Here is a 17,902-nt window from a genome sequence, read left to right as displayed (position 1 = left end):
ACACTGCTCTTCGGGCTGGAATGATGATGAGTGGAGGAGTCTCAGAAGAGAGGTCTTCAGGGAGGCAACAGGGATGCCTAAACACTCATTCACATTCTCTGGGAGGCACCCGCAGTGTATGGGTCCACCTCTGAATTCAGCCTGCAAAATCTTCCCAGGTTAATGGAAACAGTGGGAGGAGTTCCTAGGAACTGGGGCCAAAAGCCAAGTGGCTGTGTGAAGGCAAACTGGCCTCTGACCACACCTAGCTCACTTTACTGCTCTCCTCCCCTGTATTACCCACATACCTACAACCACTCAGCCAAGGCACTTCGGTGATGACACCTGAAATCCGGCATTCAAACCTCTCTCAAAAGATCGATGCAAAGCTAAACACATGCTACCCCATGTCTCCCCAAGGCCGCTCTTGGATATGAAGAACAGAAACGGACACACATATTCCTCCGAAAGATGAGGGTAAGAATGTTACCAGGACCTTATTCATAACAGCAGAAAATTGGAGACAATCCAAAAATCCAATAACACAGAAAGGATGTGTGTATTGTGTCATACTCCTAGTTGAATACTAATGGCAATAAAAAAAAAAAAGGAGCAGACTATTGCTACATACAATAACAGGAATATAACTCAGACATAATGCTGAGTGGGGCCAGACATGAGACAATCCATTCTGCACAATCCCACTTCAATGAAGCTAAAAAACAGGCACAACTAATCCATGGCAATAGATAAAGCTATTCCGTGGTGAGATTTGGGAGTGGGGGAGGGGGAGGTGGCAGATGACTGGGAAGGGAGGGAAACAAGAGAGACTTCTGGGAGGTTGGTAATATTCTCTCAGGGGCCAGCAAACTACAGTCTGGGGGCCAAATCCAGCCACTGTCTGACTTTATACATAAAGTTTTATTGGGACAAGGTCACATCTATTCCTTTAGGTATTATTTTTAGTTGCTTTTGCACCACAATGTCCAGAGTCGAGTAGCTGCCATAGAGACCATACAGCCTGCAAAGCCTCAAATATTTACTATCTGGCCCTTTACAGAAAAACTGTTCCAACTCCACTCGGTATGTTGGCTGGGGTGATGGTTTCATGCATGTTCATGCGTGTAAAAGTTCATCCATCTCTCCTCCAAAGATCTATGTACTGTGCTATACTTATATTATACTTCAATAAAACTTTTTAAAAGTCAGTCAAACTAATAACTATGTCTTTTTTTTTTTTAAGGCCTCTTAATTGTCATTCCAGTTAGATTTGTGTTAACCACTTAGGGAGAATATGGCCATTTGTGTTACTCTTGTCTTTCCAAAGTTGAGAGGAGTTAGGAGATTGTCAAAAAGCGGGGAAGATCCCAAAACAGCAATTGACATTGTGTCCAAACTTTTCCCAAGAATGAGACGGGCTACAGAATCACTTGGAGGCCATTCATATAAACAGTGAACTTGGCCAAGGCCTGAGATTGCAGGGGATGGGAAAGGAAAGGGGTATGGATCTCATGTGACACGAGGTGTCACACTCCTCGAGGTTATTTTAGGATATAGCTTAGGAGAGCAACACCCTCAGCTCATATTGAAATACAGTATTTATTAAGCTGAATCCGTTTTAAGTTTCCAGGGAAAGAAAATCCTGCCCCACCCATCACACTGCATGCAAGCCTTACGCTGGAGAATGACTCGACCCCAAAGCAGTACCATCCTCATCTCTATACCCCCACCCTGCAGTCGGGCTGCTGCATGCATGGGGAATAATTTTGTGTCGGAGATTTCCCCTTTTCTCCCTTTGCTTCTTCCGGTTTCTGCCATCTATCCTTTGATGATCAAACTACAATTACAGCTAGATGCCATTTGGCTTGGCCTCCTCCCGGTCTAGGAGAGATTGGGGGAGGGGGGCAGAATGAACTCTGAGAGCATGCCGGTGCTGGGTCTCTAATAAAATGTCTCTCTGTTTGCCCACATGGGCATCAAGCCTTAGCAAACAGAAGCAGGGGAGAACAATACTACCTGTTCATGGTGGGGTAGTAATGGTTTCAGTCCTCCAAACAATGAGGTCTGTAATTTACTCCATTTTCCTCCTGAGAAAGAGCTTCACATGGCCTGCACCGCGCCAGGTGGTTTGGAGAAAGACGACCTGCTCGGTCTAACAAGGGACGCTTCAGCAGCGGGTGTAAAGACACAACAGCTGCTCTGGCCTCGGCTGGTCTCCCAGTGACATGGCCCCAGCCAGCCTTGCCACACCAAGACAGAGATCACTATGCTATTCAACCTCAACAATTCCCACACCCCGGGCAACAGGATCTTCCAGCACTCCACGAGAGTGGTAGGCCTCAGGACACTTCTCTGTGCATCCCTCCATTCATCAAGACTTAGGGTTTGGGCTTGTTCCCCATCCAAGCCCTGAGTCTAAACCAGTTTCCAGGGGCAAGACTCACTACGCCGCTAATCAAAAGGAAGAAGGGTCCACCAGGAAATGTGCCAGCAAGAACAACTGCACAGCACGTTCAAGACATCAGGCTTGAAAATATCTGGGGGTGAAGGGGTAAAAATCAAGATCCCACTTTCCCCCCTCAAAGACACAGAGAGATCGGCAGCACACTGCAGACGGAAACAAAATATTTCAAAAATAAGTTACTGTTGCCTTGAAATAAGTACAAAAACATTAGGGATCCACCAAACAAAAATGTCTGCTGAGTCAGACTTTTCACGGGGGCAAGAATTCAGTTTAACTGGGGCACGTGGCTATCTGAACGTCTTATCCAGGAAGATGCAGATTTGAAACAACAGAGCCACCAAGATGCGACGTGGCTCTAGTCTGGTGAGACCACACACACACACACACACACACACACACACACACACACACACACACGTTATCTGCTAGGGTGACAAGATAGGGTGCAATGGAACAACAGAAATTAGTCAACCAACTGACATCAACTTCCAAGAAGAGAAGACCTAGAGCCAGACTTCAACATCACAGCAACAGGTTTCAAAAGCCTCTCTTCAAAGGGTTAAACCAGAACCCTCAAGAAGTTTTGGTACCGTGAGTTACACCATGTTTAACATCCATCCTGGCAAAGCCAGGCAAGGCAGACAGATGAAAATTGTATTAGTCTGCTCTCCCTCGACTACTGCATTCTGTTGGCATCAGTTCAGCTCGGAGTCTATATTAGTCTGTGATTTGTTTAGCCTTTGGATTTAAGAGAATGGAAGTACTACGTGAGCAGGAAACAGGACACTCATCAGAAGCTGGGATCTGTCACCTCTCCCTTCCAGCACTTTTAATGACATATATCAACAGGTCCAAGAGAAATCAACATTTCAGGACAATCAGGTCAAAAGCGATATTCTTAGCACCACTTAATATGATTTGGATCGACCGGAAACAACTCTCTGGCTGTCACACAGCCTCCTCCACCTCTCCACCGCCCCCCTCCCCCACCCGCCCAATGCTTCCAGTTCACAGTTGGCCACCTCCTCTTACACCCAACTGAAGATTCTTCCCTAAGCCAAAAACAAGAGGCAAGCTGGGGTCCGGGTGCCCATTATGCCTGACCAAGAAACTTAACAAAAAACACAGGCTCCTCTTTCTTTCCGTCATCTTTAAATCATTTTGGCAGCATTTCTGTTCGTTTCTTTGCTTCCCACCTCCCCCAGTGAATGAACCACCACCAGCACCATCACCACCATCACCATCGTCATCACCAACATCATTATCACACCATAGTCATCACCAACATCACCACCATCATCCCCACCATCATCATCCCCACCACCATCATCCCCATCACCACCATCATCACCACCATCATCCCCATCACCACCATCATCACCACCATCATCCCCATCACCATCGTCATCATCATCATCATCTAGATTGGGGGAAGGGGCAGAGAATAAAAGACACAAGAGACCTACATATTGACAATTCAAGCTTCAGGATCTCTTGCATTGCCTACCTGAATTGCAATCTGGTGTTCAATCGTTTTGTACGCAGAGTAATGTGTGCTCCCGGACTGAAAATGGAGCTGTAGAAAGAAACCAAATCAAAGCGTTCTGCTTATGTCACAAACTACAAGAAAACATCTTAAGCAGTTTATGAATAGCAGACAAACCTTCCTAGATTGAACTGCAGCCTTGGCATTCAATCAAGACCTGTGTATTTTTATTTGTTGCTATGGATAAGATGATCATAATAATCTAAGGTAAAGTTTAAAAAAAAAAAAGCACCTATTCAATAAGCAAAAAGGGAGGGGGAGGGGGCCAGGAGTGAGAATCAATGACATGAAAAGGAAAGACGGATGCCCATTAAAACATAAAGGAAGCCAGTGTGCTGAGCGGGATGCTGCGGAAAAATTAACTGTGGGCTGCAAACAGTCATCAGAATTGCAACATGGAGGCAAGAGGAAAGGTTGTGAGAAAGGATTCTGAGAAGCCACAAGACTGCAACAGGTACAAGCTCCCCACCATTCTAACTGGGCTCTTGCTCCCAAACACAGTTGTTTTGGGGAAAACATATATGGCAGGCAAATTTCAGGGCCCCCCCGAAGCCTTATACATTCTTTTGCAATGACTAAGCTATCCGTCCCAGAACATCTTGCCTGCACTCTAGGAGTCCACACTTCCCCAAAGAGGGAGCCAACCACGGCCAAAGGGCCACCGAGTGTTCTCAGGACCACCTATTCGGTGGCCCCTGGCTGAATGCTCGTCCCTGGCTCCCTCCAACTTTCCACAACAGAGGGTCAAATGCCTCCTGGGCCTTTCGCTCTGAAGCCCTACAGATCCCTCATCAGAGAAGTGGGCGGAATACTGAGATTCCTCACCAAATTCTCCTTTTCCCAAAACATCCTTGTTAATCTTGGGATCCTCCAGATGGGGAAAACAAACACCATCTGCTGGTTTATCTTATAAACAATACACCAATCACTAAAGGATCTCAACAGCATCTGAAAATGCATTTCAATCTGCAATACATGAACAAATGAGGAGGAATTAGATGGTCCTGGGAAATCCATGCCCATTCCCCTCACACATCGGGCATCAGCGATGATTCCAAACCACTGCTATTCCTGCTCCTGTCCTACTGCAGTTGCCAGAACACTTCTCTACTATTATAACAGAATGTAAGCTAGCTTGCAAGCGCGCTTCAGATCCAATTATTTTGTATCTTGGTCCTTGCATGAAAAAATCATTCAGTCCACACAGGTTTTGAAAAAAAAAAAAGAAAAGAAAGAAAGAAATTCACAGAACTTTTGAACCAACTCAAAATAAACACAACACAGAAGTAGTCAAATTAAAAAAGTCTAAATTTTTATTGCTCATGGGAAAGGCTCTAAGTCCCCACTTTAGCATGCAATGTGCTGAGATCATTTTATCTACTACAAATAAACAATCAAAACACTGCCTATATAGAAGTCTGCTTGCCCCCAAAATATATTAATCAAGTTTGAAAGGGGCACAATACAGATGAGGCCAAAAAACACATTTTTTTCTTTTACCTGTCAAAGCAGAATGATTGAACCACACTCCCTAAAACACAAGATGTACCCTGAGCAAGTGAAGGTAATGCCCCACCCCCTCGCAGCCCCCCGACACACTCAGAAACAGTTCGTCGAAGTGAATCGCAGAAAAAGAAAGATGAATTTGCACCCTTTGCCCCCCTGTCCTTTCTGTGAAAACTGCCAGTCAGGAAACAGCGATTGCACTAACTTGTGACAATTCCACATCATCTTAAAACAACTTCTGTGCTAGGGACAGGTTCCTCTGCAAGTTTGGAATTCTTGGCTGGAGAGCAGCTCTTGGGGGGGGGGGGTTTCTCCTTCTAAGTTGAGAGGCAACAATAACAACGTGTCCCCCTTTTCACCAGGGTTTTATTCTCCTCTTTTCCAACTGCCCGATTCAGAGCTTAATGGAAACTTGTCCAAGCTTTTCTTCCCACAAACCCTGCAGAGCCCCTATAGGCAATCTGTGTGTAACCACAGGAATCTTAGATTGTCAATCAAAATTGAATGGACATCTGATAACTAAGGATATGTCGTAGAAACAAAATTTCATATAATCACAGTCTTATGAATAAATTAATGAAACTGTGGCTAATCCAAATTCAATTTTCACTTGTCCGGTTCCATTCTTAACCCTTATGTCCAATCACCACCCGGACAACACAATCTCAGAGAGAATACCACAATTAAAACAGTAAAAATGCGGCTGCAACGTCCTTAAGAATCTAGCTGGACAAAGTTAATTTAACACACACACACACACCCCATCCTAACACCCCCAAGCAAAGTAACTTCCCTCCTCAGCTGTCCAGCCACACAGAACAACCTGGACCAGCTCAGAAATACACACAGCACAGGCTCCAATGGGATCTTTACTCCCAGCCAGTAACCACTGTGTTGGGACGCATGGGGAGCTAAACTTCCCCCAGCTACAGTGACAAAGACTTACAATATTCTTGTTAGTCCTTTGGATTTCCACCCCCTCTTTTCCCAAATACTACTTTCTTAAACATAGACTTTCCACAGCTTTTTGACTTCCCCGTAAAACACAAAGATGCCTTGTTCGTTATGGTCTAGCTTTTTAAGACAAAAACAAAATACAAGGACCCAGTAAAAACCTGGCATGCTGGACTGGAACAAGAATTTATTTATCTCTCTGTAAAAAAAACCTCTAAGGAAGGCAAGGACAAGAGATGGTGGCCTTTTGTTTTTCAGAAGATGAGGGGAGGGAGGTTGAGAGATCCAGCACAGGCTCAACTGAGTTCAAGAACCAGGCTCGCACATGCCCCCAACCCTGGGACCGCCCTGCTCCTGGTCACCTGCAGCACCCCGCGTCACCTCCTCTGCCAGCAAGTATAGCTGTTACACCATGGACATGCAACGTGTCCTCCCCATGGTACCTCCCTGGGGCATCCTGGGTTGTCACCATACGAGAACTCCAGGGTACTTTTCATTTAATTCCTTCCCATGAAACTTCCAACAAAATAAACCCTCCCTTCCTGTGTGCTTGTCTACAATGGCCAAGCCCACCCACCCATTCAAACACCCCCAGATGATCTGGCCCTCACTTGTCCAAAGGAAGAACCACGAAGATGGGGCGATGCTCGGCACAGGCTTGCACAATTCCCCGGCAATTAAAAAACCAACAATTGACAATTAACTGCTTCCCATATTATTACCGTATCTTGATGTCTCGTTTTATTTCTAATCACTACTACTGGCCCTTAATTTGATGTTGCAAGTACAAGACCTCAGAGATATCCAGAGACGAGAAAAAAAGGAAAACCACTTTTTCAACCACAGAGACCTCATCCTCAAAGGGGACTAAAGTAAGTAAAACCCTGTGTTGGTTTCTCCAACACTAAGTGAACCTCCAGTGTGATGAAGATTAATTTTTTTAGACCTATTCACGCCACTAAATTGGGAAAAGGTGGAGCCTAGGCTTTATTTTCCGTTTCATCACCTGGCTTTCTTTCTTATTTCAAGAAAAAAAAAAATCCAGATTCATTCCCCTTTCAAAAGGTTTTGGTTTGGGGGGTTTAGGGCCCACTTTTACCCTGTAGCTATTACCATGAGCCACTTGATGCTTAATTCCCACGTCATTAGCTTAAAAGACAGAATACTTTTTTTAAATAAATTTATATCAATGTTATTTTTTTAAATTTTTTATTGTTATGTTAATCACCATACATTACATCATTAGTTCTTGATGTAGTGTTCCATGATTCATTGTTTGTGCATAACACCCAGTGCTCCACGCAGAATGTGCCCTCTTTAATACCCATCACCAGGCTAACCCATCCCCCCACCCTCCTCCCCTCTAGAACCCCCCGTTTGTTTTTCAGAGTCCATCGTCTCTCATGGTTCGTCTCCCCCTCCGACTTACTCCCCTTCATTCTTCCCCTCCTGCTATCTTCTTCTTTTTCTTTTTTCTTAACATATGTTGCATTATTTGTTTCAGAGGTACAGATCTGTGATTCAACAGTCTTGCACAATTCACAGCGCTCACCAAAGCACATACCCTACCCAATGAAAAGACAGAATACTTTTGCTACTGCTAGTACATCTAAGACTTTTTCTTAGGTCATCAGTCCCTGTTCAGGACACAGCACCCCTAGTCCCATGCGGCGAACCTCTTCCATTTAATGGGAAATAAACTTCTGACCAGGACTCTGCGTTACAGACTGCCCTTCCAAAAAGTGCCAAGGGGGCTCTAGCTTCCACAAGGAAAGCAAAACCAGCACTGACTGGTACGTATGCCGGCTTCAACATTCCTCCCCAGATCTCAACACCGAACATTTGTACCATCCTAAAACAACAACTTAACAAAGGCATCCCCTTTTCACTTCCTGGCAATCTCCTTCAGAAATTCTGCTGCAACAAAACGCATGCCTTTAGACACAAGAACAATCTCTCCTACTGTCTCAATGTTCCATCCAAGGTCTATTTACCCTCATTAATTTTTCTTTTCTTTTCCTCAACCTGAAACCATCAGCTATGAGTCAGAGAATGATCATTAACTTTTACAGCTTCCATACACATCCACCTACTCACATTTGGGGAAAGAAGACTTGCAACATCGCCTGAGACCAAAATCCTCCATGAGAGAAAAGGAGGGAAAAAAAATGACTTCAAGAAAGTTATAGATGTAGGTCTATGGGGGGTGGCGGGGGGCTACATTCATTGTATTTCCACTCAGTGCTACAATCTGGCGCAAAAAGAGAAAAGTTGAACTTGGTTATGGTGATAGGCATTTCTGGGCTGATTTCTTAAAAACGAGATTTTCTTTAAACATCAAAACATAATTAAAGTTCTTAAACCGGGGGGAGGGGGGGAATGAAGTGAATCAAGTTTCCTGCTCTTGTACGAAATACATTTCTAGCATATAAAAACACGTGGGCTAAGGTGCTGAGACATGTTCCTAACATAATATTTTTCATTAAAAGTTGCTACATTAACACTCTTAAAATGATGCCCTATCATTACTCCACTTAGCAGTCACAGCTCTGCAACTCATAACGAATTAATTTGCATTAATGTGGGTTTCATGTGTCCTTCCCTGGGTTTGCCATTGTGATTCGGGCTTTAATAAAACTGACAAGACAGTAACCATTGTGCCTTTTATTTCACTTTCCAAAACAAACCAACCCACCCAAAGACCCACACAAATCCTCCCGATTTTTTAAGCATTTTGCTAATATATTTAGTACCTCATAATTGGCCCAGCACGCAGGGACCTAGTTATCTTCTCAGTAAATATTTATAGCATCATTCTTTCCCATTCATTCTGCATTTTCTTGGGAGAATCTCACTGTAGCCTACATCTGCAATTCATTGACTTTACAATTTACCACATGTTGGGATGGGAGAGGTCCTAGCTCCATTTGAATCACTACACAAATATGCAAGTGATTTATCGGTTTCAAACTGAAGGCTGCAAGAGAAGGGACTCCACTTTTCCTGAACATTACTTCTTCTGGCAGACCATGAACAATTACAGTTCGTACTAATTAAGCTCTGTAAATGTGCTGTGCCCTGTTAATGCCTACCAGGCCTCAAATTTATTTTCATGATGCCAAACTTTGGCGAGCAATTTTAACTCCTTCAGAGCTGACCCCACTAATAGCCATGCCCACCCCTAGAAACACAACTGTTTGGGGCGACTTCACGACAAAAAGAAAAAAAAAAAAAAGAAGATAAAATAGAACAGGCTGAATGACCAGCCCGGAATCAGATGTGCCTAAGGAAGAAAAACCTATCCTGGGAAAACCAAAGAACACCACGGCTGATAACCCGTTCATAGATCCCACAGCCCCATCTTTGTAATGAGCTGTTAAGGGATTCATATCTGTCCCTGAGGGCTAGTAAGTTTCTGCATTCCATTGATTAGAAAATAAAACCTTTCAGCCTCGGTCTTTCTTTAAGTTTGGGTTGGATGGTTGGATCCGGCCAGAAATGACAGAGCCATCGGCCCCCCTCAACACTTAGGCACGCACCTCAGAATCCCACTCGCCCTTTACCATGTGGTCCCTTTGTAACACACACACACACACACAGGAACAACCCACTTTTTAAAAAATAAAATCGGCAGGATAATTGGCCTTCTCTCTCGTCAGGGTCTCCACCACAGATGCCCCACCCCCAGGCCCTCACACAAATAACTGATAGGAAACATGTATCTGTTGCTGGATAGAGCATTTTAGGTGAGGAGTGGATTGGAACCACTATGCTGAGCGAAGCAAGTTTTTAACAGCACCCCCCCACCATGGCATTCCCACCTCTTATAAGAAACTTTTAATCCCCAATTTCAACTGAGCTGTTCCCCCAAGCCCAAATTTTTGTCCCATCTTCTATTTTTTCCAATCTTTCTTAATCAAGCATTTATGCTGGCTACTTTTCTGTGTCCCCCCCCCCCCCCCCAGATAACAGTGCACTTTTCCCAAATGAGTGTCCTTCTCATCCCCAATGAAACCAGGAACTTTTTTTTTCTCATCCATTAAATTCCTTTAATCAACTCTCCTCACCCACCTTTTTTTTTTAAGCCCTCACGTTAACTACTGCACTATGCACCGTGTGTGTTTGCCCTCTGAGCTCAGTGGAACATCATATAAATTAAAGAGCAGTCTCTCATATCCGGTTTCTTTAAGTTTTCTGGGAAATATGCACAATATAGGCAATACAGTCCAAAAAGGAAAAAAAAAGAAAAAGAAAGGGAAAGGGAAAGAAAAGAAAAAGAAAAAAAGAAAAAGGAGAAGCCAGAAGACAAGGAGAAAGATGCAAACAGCTAGAGCAACTTTGCTTTTGAAAAAGGCATCTGTGCAGAGCCCCCACTGGATTTCCATCCCTGAAAGTGCTCTTTATAAATGTGTATAACAATAGCCTAGAGGAAAAGTACAAGTCAGCTGCCAAAGGAGAGGGTGTCGGTCTCAGTAAGCTCGGATTGTAGAGGTGGGGGTCACGGAAGGGGGGAGGGCAGCACTTGAGATGGGCTCCCCCCACCACACACCCCCATCTCATCACTTGTAATTAGTGAGAGAAATTTGAGCTACTGCCAATGTCTGCGGACCTTGAATATTATAAGGCCAACGTGGCGTCAAATATCTTAACATTCATAAGTGTTATGGGCTGTAAATAAAGCCTGTGGATTTATGACCCGGTGGCGCTTGCCAGCAAAGGACTGGGGCACATTTCTTTCAGCAGACCTGTCGAGGTGCAAGTTTGCCTTTGGTTGTAAAATTAACCATTTCCTTCACAAATGTGCTCAATTATAAGTCAGAGCTGAAGATTTACTTACACAGTTGCCAATATTCACTCGCAGAAGAAACTCTGATGCCCACATTACACACCCCTTCAAAAAGAAAAGCCTCCAAGAATTTGATTCAACCCCTCCTTTCAAAACTTCTGAAATGTGTCACCTTAGAACAGTTATAAATGCGGTTAAAGATATTATCTAATTCCACTTACCAGGACTAAAAAGCTTACACCTACTTCCTTGGAAAGTGCTTATTTATTTGGCAACGCCATGGTTTAAAAAAAAAAAAAAAAAAAGGGAGTAAAATCACTCCTTGCCTGCAAAGCCTCCTCCCTTCCCCCAATATAATGTCATCTACTTCCTGTGTAGGAGAGAGCCTCTGCTAAATCCAGGTTGTCTCATACTTAACTGCCAATAAACCAACTTCCACATAACTTCCAGACAGCTGGGGAAAAGGTCCTCGGAGTTTTAGTCATGGTCCAGAAACACGCGTCCGCACAAAAATTTGCAGCTGTCCTTTCTCTACAGTGCATTTTTAATGTGATTCGGGGGCCCCCGTTGTGAAACATCTGACAAAATGTAAAATCCTCTTAGATACCTTCTCGTTTACCCACTGTGCATGTGTAAGAGAAGTTGCACCCGGATTTCTCAACCAAGGAAAATCTAGGCACTTTCTGCATGCACACAGGCACCTCGTGGGATGTGAGGAGGCATTCAAAACCTGCAAAGGCTTCTACTGTAATCTTTGAAAGCACAGCCTCTGGTGCAACTATTAAAATGCTAGTTTTCTAAAGCAAATATTTTTTTAATGGCGCGCAGAACTGCAGTTATCCTGGGCTGCTAACAGAACAGCATTCTTGATCTGCCAGCCCCCGGAAACCTTCCTGTAACTTTTTCACAGCTTGCTAAGAAACAGAAAGCTGACCAGCTTCCAGCAGTGACTCTAAATGAAATCCATATCAGTAAAATTAAAATCAAACTGGAAAACTCCTAGCAAGAACCGGGATTGTCTGCCTCCGAATCTTTTCTCAGATAGGGGGCATCAGTAAAAGCTACTTCCCTTGAGCAGTCCAAAGTTTCCAAAAACACTTCTTCCAGATAAGCACTTCAGGCCCCCCAGCTGCCTAATAGCTTGTTTCTGGGGGTTCAGAAAGCTTTAACTTCAACAAACTGCAAAGCGCTGGCACATTAAATTTATAATCATTAAAATATGACTTATTGGGTGAATGTTGAGCCCATAATCCATACTGCAGACATTAAACCCCAACCTATAAAGATTAGCACAGAATTAATACTGCTGCATTGAGATTGGAATCTAAACATGTTCGCCATAAATATTTCTGAAGGAGATGAAAAACAATTAGCATAAATACCAAAGAAGGGCAAGAACACCTGTTCTTTTTCAGGGCGATAAGCATTTTATTGTTCTCTATTTAAAATGTAATGACCTGTGTAATTACAGTAATATTACATTGTTATGTAGGGGCTTGGAATGTCACACTTTGAAAAGTGTTGTCAAAACAATCAGGGGTGAAGGTGGGGGGGTGAGGGGTGAGGGGACAACCAGGGAAGGACCACCATTAACCCTTCACACTCTAAGGTCTAGACCTTTTGTATTAGAAAGGATTATGTTGTTTGAGTGAGGAAAAAAACATCCATTTTTCCCAAGCCAGAAAGAGAAGATGTTTGCCCGGCTAAGTTAAAACCCCAATGAATAGGCCCCTCTTGGTTTCTTTTACATGCTGGATTCCAAGTTCAAAAATGAATTCAAGATGCTGCTTATTTATCTGTTCAACCCAGTAGCAAACAGCTCAGTTAAAAAGCAACTAACTTTGGGATAAAAGAAGATGCGAGAGCTCTAATTATCAAGTCTTAAAAAGAAATCTCAGACCTAACTAGAATCGCAACCACCCTATTCCTACTTCTCGTTTGGCAAGAGGGAAAAAGAAACGTGAAACTACTTTTTCCTATCAACTTTAATATGGTAACAATACTCTTATCTTTAGTATACAAATGTTACCACAGTTCTAATATTTGCTGTTCTATCACTTCCCAGCTACTTAACTAGACCTCTCTCCTTAATGTAGTTTTGTATTCGAATCTGTCTTTTTAAAAGCCCTTCCTATTACTGTATCAAAGACTAAATTAATGTTATGCAGAAAGCTCTGTCGGTTTTAAAATAAAATTATTACTATCGAGCTTTAGGGCGTCTTCGGCAATTAAAGCATTATTCTTGAGATAATGTATTATTCATCATAGCTGATTTAACGATACTCCCTAATTCTTTACATTCTTAAATAGAAAAGCAGAAATCAGGGATCCGAAGAGTTTGCTTTTTTTAAAGGATGCAGCTGCTTACAGGTACACTAATAAGGAACAGAAACCATAGCAAACACACCACAACCAAGGAGGGCCGGGAAAAGAAGAAAGCATCCAGCTAGTTTGTCTTTACACCTTGCCCTCAAAAACACACTCTATGGAGCACTAAGAATTTCAGATGAGCATGAAAAGACCCCTTTCTTGCCTATAGATGCCCTCGGCAGCTGTATCAAATCTGGAATTGCAAGCTGGCCCTCTGATCGAAGACGTCAGGAGTGACACGCAACCGCCTCTCGTCCCCATTTCTATTGCTCTGCTTACCGGCCTAAATAAATAACTTTAATTTTGGAGCACAGGATCTAACCCAGGTAACAGAGAGGAAGGAGGAAGGGGCAGTACACACAAAGATGTCTGTTGGTGTTTGACATGCAAATCTCAAAACTGCCTACTGAGTTCAGAAATGTCCTCTCATACTCGATCTGATGTCACAGCACAAGGCCACCCGCTACGTCCACAATTAAAATAACTACAGCGGTCTATTCCAATAATGCCCACAAAGGGAACTGAAGGTTGGGAGCCTTCCTTTTCGCACCAGGAAATCATTTATTTGCCTTTAACAATTTCCCTGTTTCCTAATTACAGCACAACACAACTGTTCAAGTTTTAGGCGACAGTGTGGCAAGATTGTCAGCGGTCAGACTGGGAGTTTGAAAAGAGTCAAGAAGGCCAAGAAGCCCGCCATCAAAGCTCAATATTCAAATGGCCCTTCGGATGGCTAAGTGGATTTTTAAATAATAACAGAGAAGAATACATCGAAGGGGGAGGGGAGGAGAGGAAGAAATTCTCAGGGTTACTTTGGAATGTGGCTTGGTCGGGTTGGTTGGTATACAAACCCTCTGATTCTGAGCCGAATGCTCCCGGTTTAAGATGCCCACGAGCTCCCAAGAAAAATACAACGTAACCGGTCTGTGCTTCCCCTGCAGCTGCAACCCCACAGCCCGGCCCCTGCAGCCTGAAGGAGCTGGCCCTGTAGGAGGAGGTCGGGCTGAAACGCTCTACCAGCTTCCCAAGCATGCAGAAGCCTGGGTACAGGGAAGGAGGGAGGGGGGATAATTATTTCTCTTTCCTAGCCATAAAAAATGACCGTTCTGGCATGCCCTTGCCCTTTTTGCCAGGGCCCAAAAAACAAGTAAAACCTGATAGTTAATATTTTAATGCTTAAAAACACTTGTAGATCGGATCGCCTCCCGTCCAGCCAGCCCTCGGCCATTAGCTCCGAATCCACGGCGGCTGAACACTGGGTACATTATTTCAAATTGCTATCTCGAGTTACCGAAAAAGAAAAAAACAAAAGTAGTGTGTGTAAATAAGGGGTAGGAGGACCAAACCAGAAAAGGTGCAAAATGACAATCCCGGGAAACCCGGCAAAACGTCCAGAGGTGGCTTCTAGAGATTAGCAATCCAGGCTTTTTGGAGGAGGTTGGGATTGGGGGGAGGGGGTGGAGGGAGGGGTTCAGGGCGAGGGCAGGGGGCAGAGGCCGGGCGGAGAAGGAGATGAGCCTTATTAACAAAAGTCAGGGGTGGGCGCGGAACGCACGCTGCGGGAAGCACCCGCGGAGCCTGGCACCCCGTACCGCCCTGGGGCCCCCAAAGTTGGGTGGCCCGCGAGAAGCAGCCCACTTCCTTGAAGGAGAGGCGCCCTTGGCCTCCCTCACCTTCTACACATCCTTGGGCCGGCAAACCCTGGTCTCTGATCCACCCCCCGGGGCCCACTGAGGGCCTTCTCGGAAGCTGGCGAACGCAGACCCGGCTATAAACCCCAAGGCACCAAAATTCCCTAGAAATACATCGAGTCCGCTCAGAGGAGGCCATCCCCGCTGTACACAAACCAAGAACCCGGTCACAGGGGCCTCGCCATTCCGCGCGGCCCGGGAGAGCCCACAGCCCGCGCGCCGGGCAGCCGAGCCCACCACCGCGCCCAGGGCGCTCGCGGCCCTGCGGGGTTGCCAAAGAAAAGCCAGCCCAAAGCCCCCAAGTTTGCAGTGGGACCAGTCTGGGAAGCGTGACCTGCCAGGGGAAAGGGGGGAGGGGGACTGAGAGCCAGCGATCACCACTAGAAAGCTAAATAAATAACCAGCCGAAAGAGAAAGCCGAGGCGCTTCTCCAGGGCCCCGGGCTCCGCGCGCTCGCTACTTCTCCAATCCAACGCCTGCAGGAAAATCCACTCTCTACCCCGCGCGTCGGGCGCAGCCCAGTCACTCGGGCCCTCGCAGCGGTAGCCAAGGGGTTAACCGGGGAAAACCCAAGACGCCACAGAAGAGGGAAGGAAGAGAGAGAGGGAGAGAGAGAGAGCGAAAAGAAAGAGCCACACAGTCATCTTCCCAGGGTGAAGAAACAAACACCACCACCACAGGGGGAGGGGGGAATCAGAGCGCAAAAAAAAAGTTCTTCTCTTTCCCCCCGACCCAACAAAGCCCTGCTTGGAAAGAAAGGTCTCCCCAACATCACGAGGCAGCAAACTGAAAGCAAGAACATGGCGAAGTGCAAACAAATCCAGTCCACAAAAGGCAGAAAAGTTTGGAGAGTTTCGGGCTGCCTGGGCCGCGAGCGGGGGAGGGGAGGCGGGGAGGGGAGGAGGCGGGGGGGGGCGGGGAGGGAGGGAGAGAGGGAGGGGAGGGAGGGGGCAGGGCAGGGGCCGCATGCGGGGCCGGGCAGGCGGGCAGCGGGCGGGGGCCGGGCGCAGAGGCACTTACGGTTCGGGCGGTGGGCGAGAGCGATCCGTTGGGGAGGTAGGGGCTCGTCAGGTCGGGGATCATGATGAAGGGGTAGCCGGGATACGGTGGCCCCTTAAAGAGCCCTCCATCTTGCCTCTTGGCCGCTAACATGGCGGGGCGGCGAGGGGACGGCGGCGGCCGCGCCGAGCGGGAGAGAGCGAGGAGAAACTTTTTAGAAAGTGCCTCAAGTAGCCGGGCGCCCCGGCAGGGCCGGCGCGCGGCCGGGCCGAGCGGGGCGCGGGGCCGGGGCGCGCGGGGCGGCGGGCCCGGGGGGCGGCTCCGGGCGGCTGCGGGGCGCGCGGGGCGTACTCACCTTCTTCCAAACTTTCCCGGGATTTATCTCGGAAACTTTCGGAGCGAGGCGGAGGCCGTCTTTCCGCCTTCCCGGAGGGGTGGAGGTGGGGAGGGCGAGGGGCAAACGCCACGCAGAGGGGGGAGAGGGGGAGAAAAAGGATCAGAGGGGTGGAGGGGTGGGGGGATTGTGGGGGGGAGAGAAAACAGGGTTACAAGTTTCTGCAATGGTGGCACCGCGCACACACGCCGCCCGCCCGGCCCCGCGGCGCCCCCGGCCCCTATTCCTCCCCTCTCGGCACCGTTTGCCAAGCCCAGGAAATAGACTCAAGACCCCACCAGCCCGAGGGGCTTTTCCTACCTCGGAATCAGAGGAGCTGTTTTGATTTGTTTCTGATTCATTGACTAGAGACGATTTGACATCAGCTAAATCCCTCTCTGCCGAGGAGTTTTCGGAGCTCTTCTCCTCCTGCTCGCCCTCGTCTTTGAAGGAAATCAGTTCGTCGTTGGCGCCTAGGTCATCTCCTCCACCGCCGTTCAGCTGCGGCATTTTTTTCACCCACCAGCAGCAATTTTGTAAGAAAAATGAAGGAGGAAGAAAAGCCAAAAAAAAAAAAAAAAACCCAAAAAGTTTTGCCCCCCCCCAAAAAAAAATGTTGCAAGAAAAAGACGAGTCCAAGGTGAACTTTTTTTTTCTGCTTTGGGGTCTTTTTCTCCTGGGGAGGGGAAAGAGGGAGAAGGGGAGGGGAAAGGGGGGGGAGATCTTCTGCACGCGTGAGTTTGGGTTTCTTTTTTCTCTCGTTCCCAAGGATCCGATCAATGTGCAAAAAAATAATAAATAAAAAAGGGGGGTAAAAAAAACACACCAACAACAACAAGAAGTCAGATATAAAGAGCAAAGGGGGGGGAAGCCGAAGATACAGGAGGAGCTCGTGCCGCTCGGATTTGAGTGAGTTGAAGTTAGACTGAGAGCTTTTCAGTTCAAAGGCGGCGCTGATTGACAGATAGAAAAAGGGGGATCGAAATCCGGAGGAACGGAGTAGTCTGGGAGCGGAGATTATTGACAGGGCGAGAGGAACACACTCGCTTAATGAGATGCCGGGGGGCGGGTCCTTCCCGGTGACGTGTGCATAAATAAACAGCCGGGGTGGGCGGGGCGGGGGCGGCTAACAATGATCCTTTCGGGCGCCGGGAGAGGGTGGAGGGAAAGGAGGAGGAGGAGAGGGGCGGGGGAGGAGGGGGGAGAGAGTCGGAGGGAGGAGTGTGCAGGGGGA

The 17,902-nt window shown here is 46.5% G+C and overlaps 1 protein-coding gene across 36 annotated transcripts in view; it reads right to left on the bottom strand.

Moving 5' to 3' along the window:
- The window catches only part of TCF7L2 (transcription factor 7 like 2), a 196,671-nt gene extending 178,970 nt beyond the window's left edge, over positions 1-17,701 (bottom strand). For 21 of the 36 annotated variants that reach the window (XM_035724226.1, XM_027595549.2, XM_027595527.2 and 18 more), the window contains exons 1-4: positions 16,990-17,701; positions 16,651-16,717; positions 16,317-16,441; positions 3,951-4,019 (exon numbers count right to left, since the gene is read on the bottom strand). In XM_035724226.1, the coding sequence (XP_035580119.1) occupies positions 3,951-4,019; positions 16,317-16,441; positions 16,651-16,717; positions 16,990-17,178 (450 nt within the window). In that variant the 5' untranslated portion in view covers positions 17,179-17,701. The remainder of the gene's footprint in view (positions 1-3,950; positions 4,020-16,316; positions 16,442-16,650; positions 16,718-16,989) is intronic. The other 15 variants (XM_027595559.2, XM_027595607.2, XM_027595649.2 and 12 more) reach the window with 3 other exon arrangements.
- Positions 17,702-17,902: the final 201 nt, after the last annotated feature.

Source organism: Zalophus californianus, chromosome 15 (genome assembly GCF_009762305.2).
Source record: "Zalophus californianus isolate mZalCal1 chromosome 15, mZalCal1.pri.v2, whole genome shotgun sequence".
Lineage (NCBI taxonomy): Eukaryota > Metazoa > Chordata > Mammalia > Carnivora > Otariidae > Zalophus > Zalophus californianus.
This window is presented reverse-complemented; position numbering and strand designations above follow the sequence as displayed.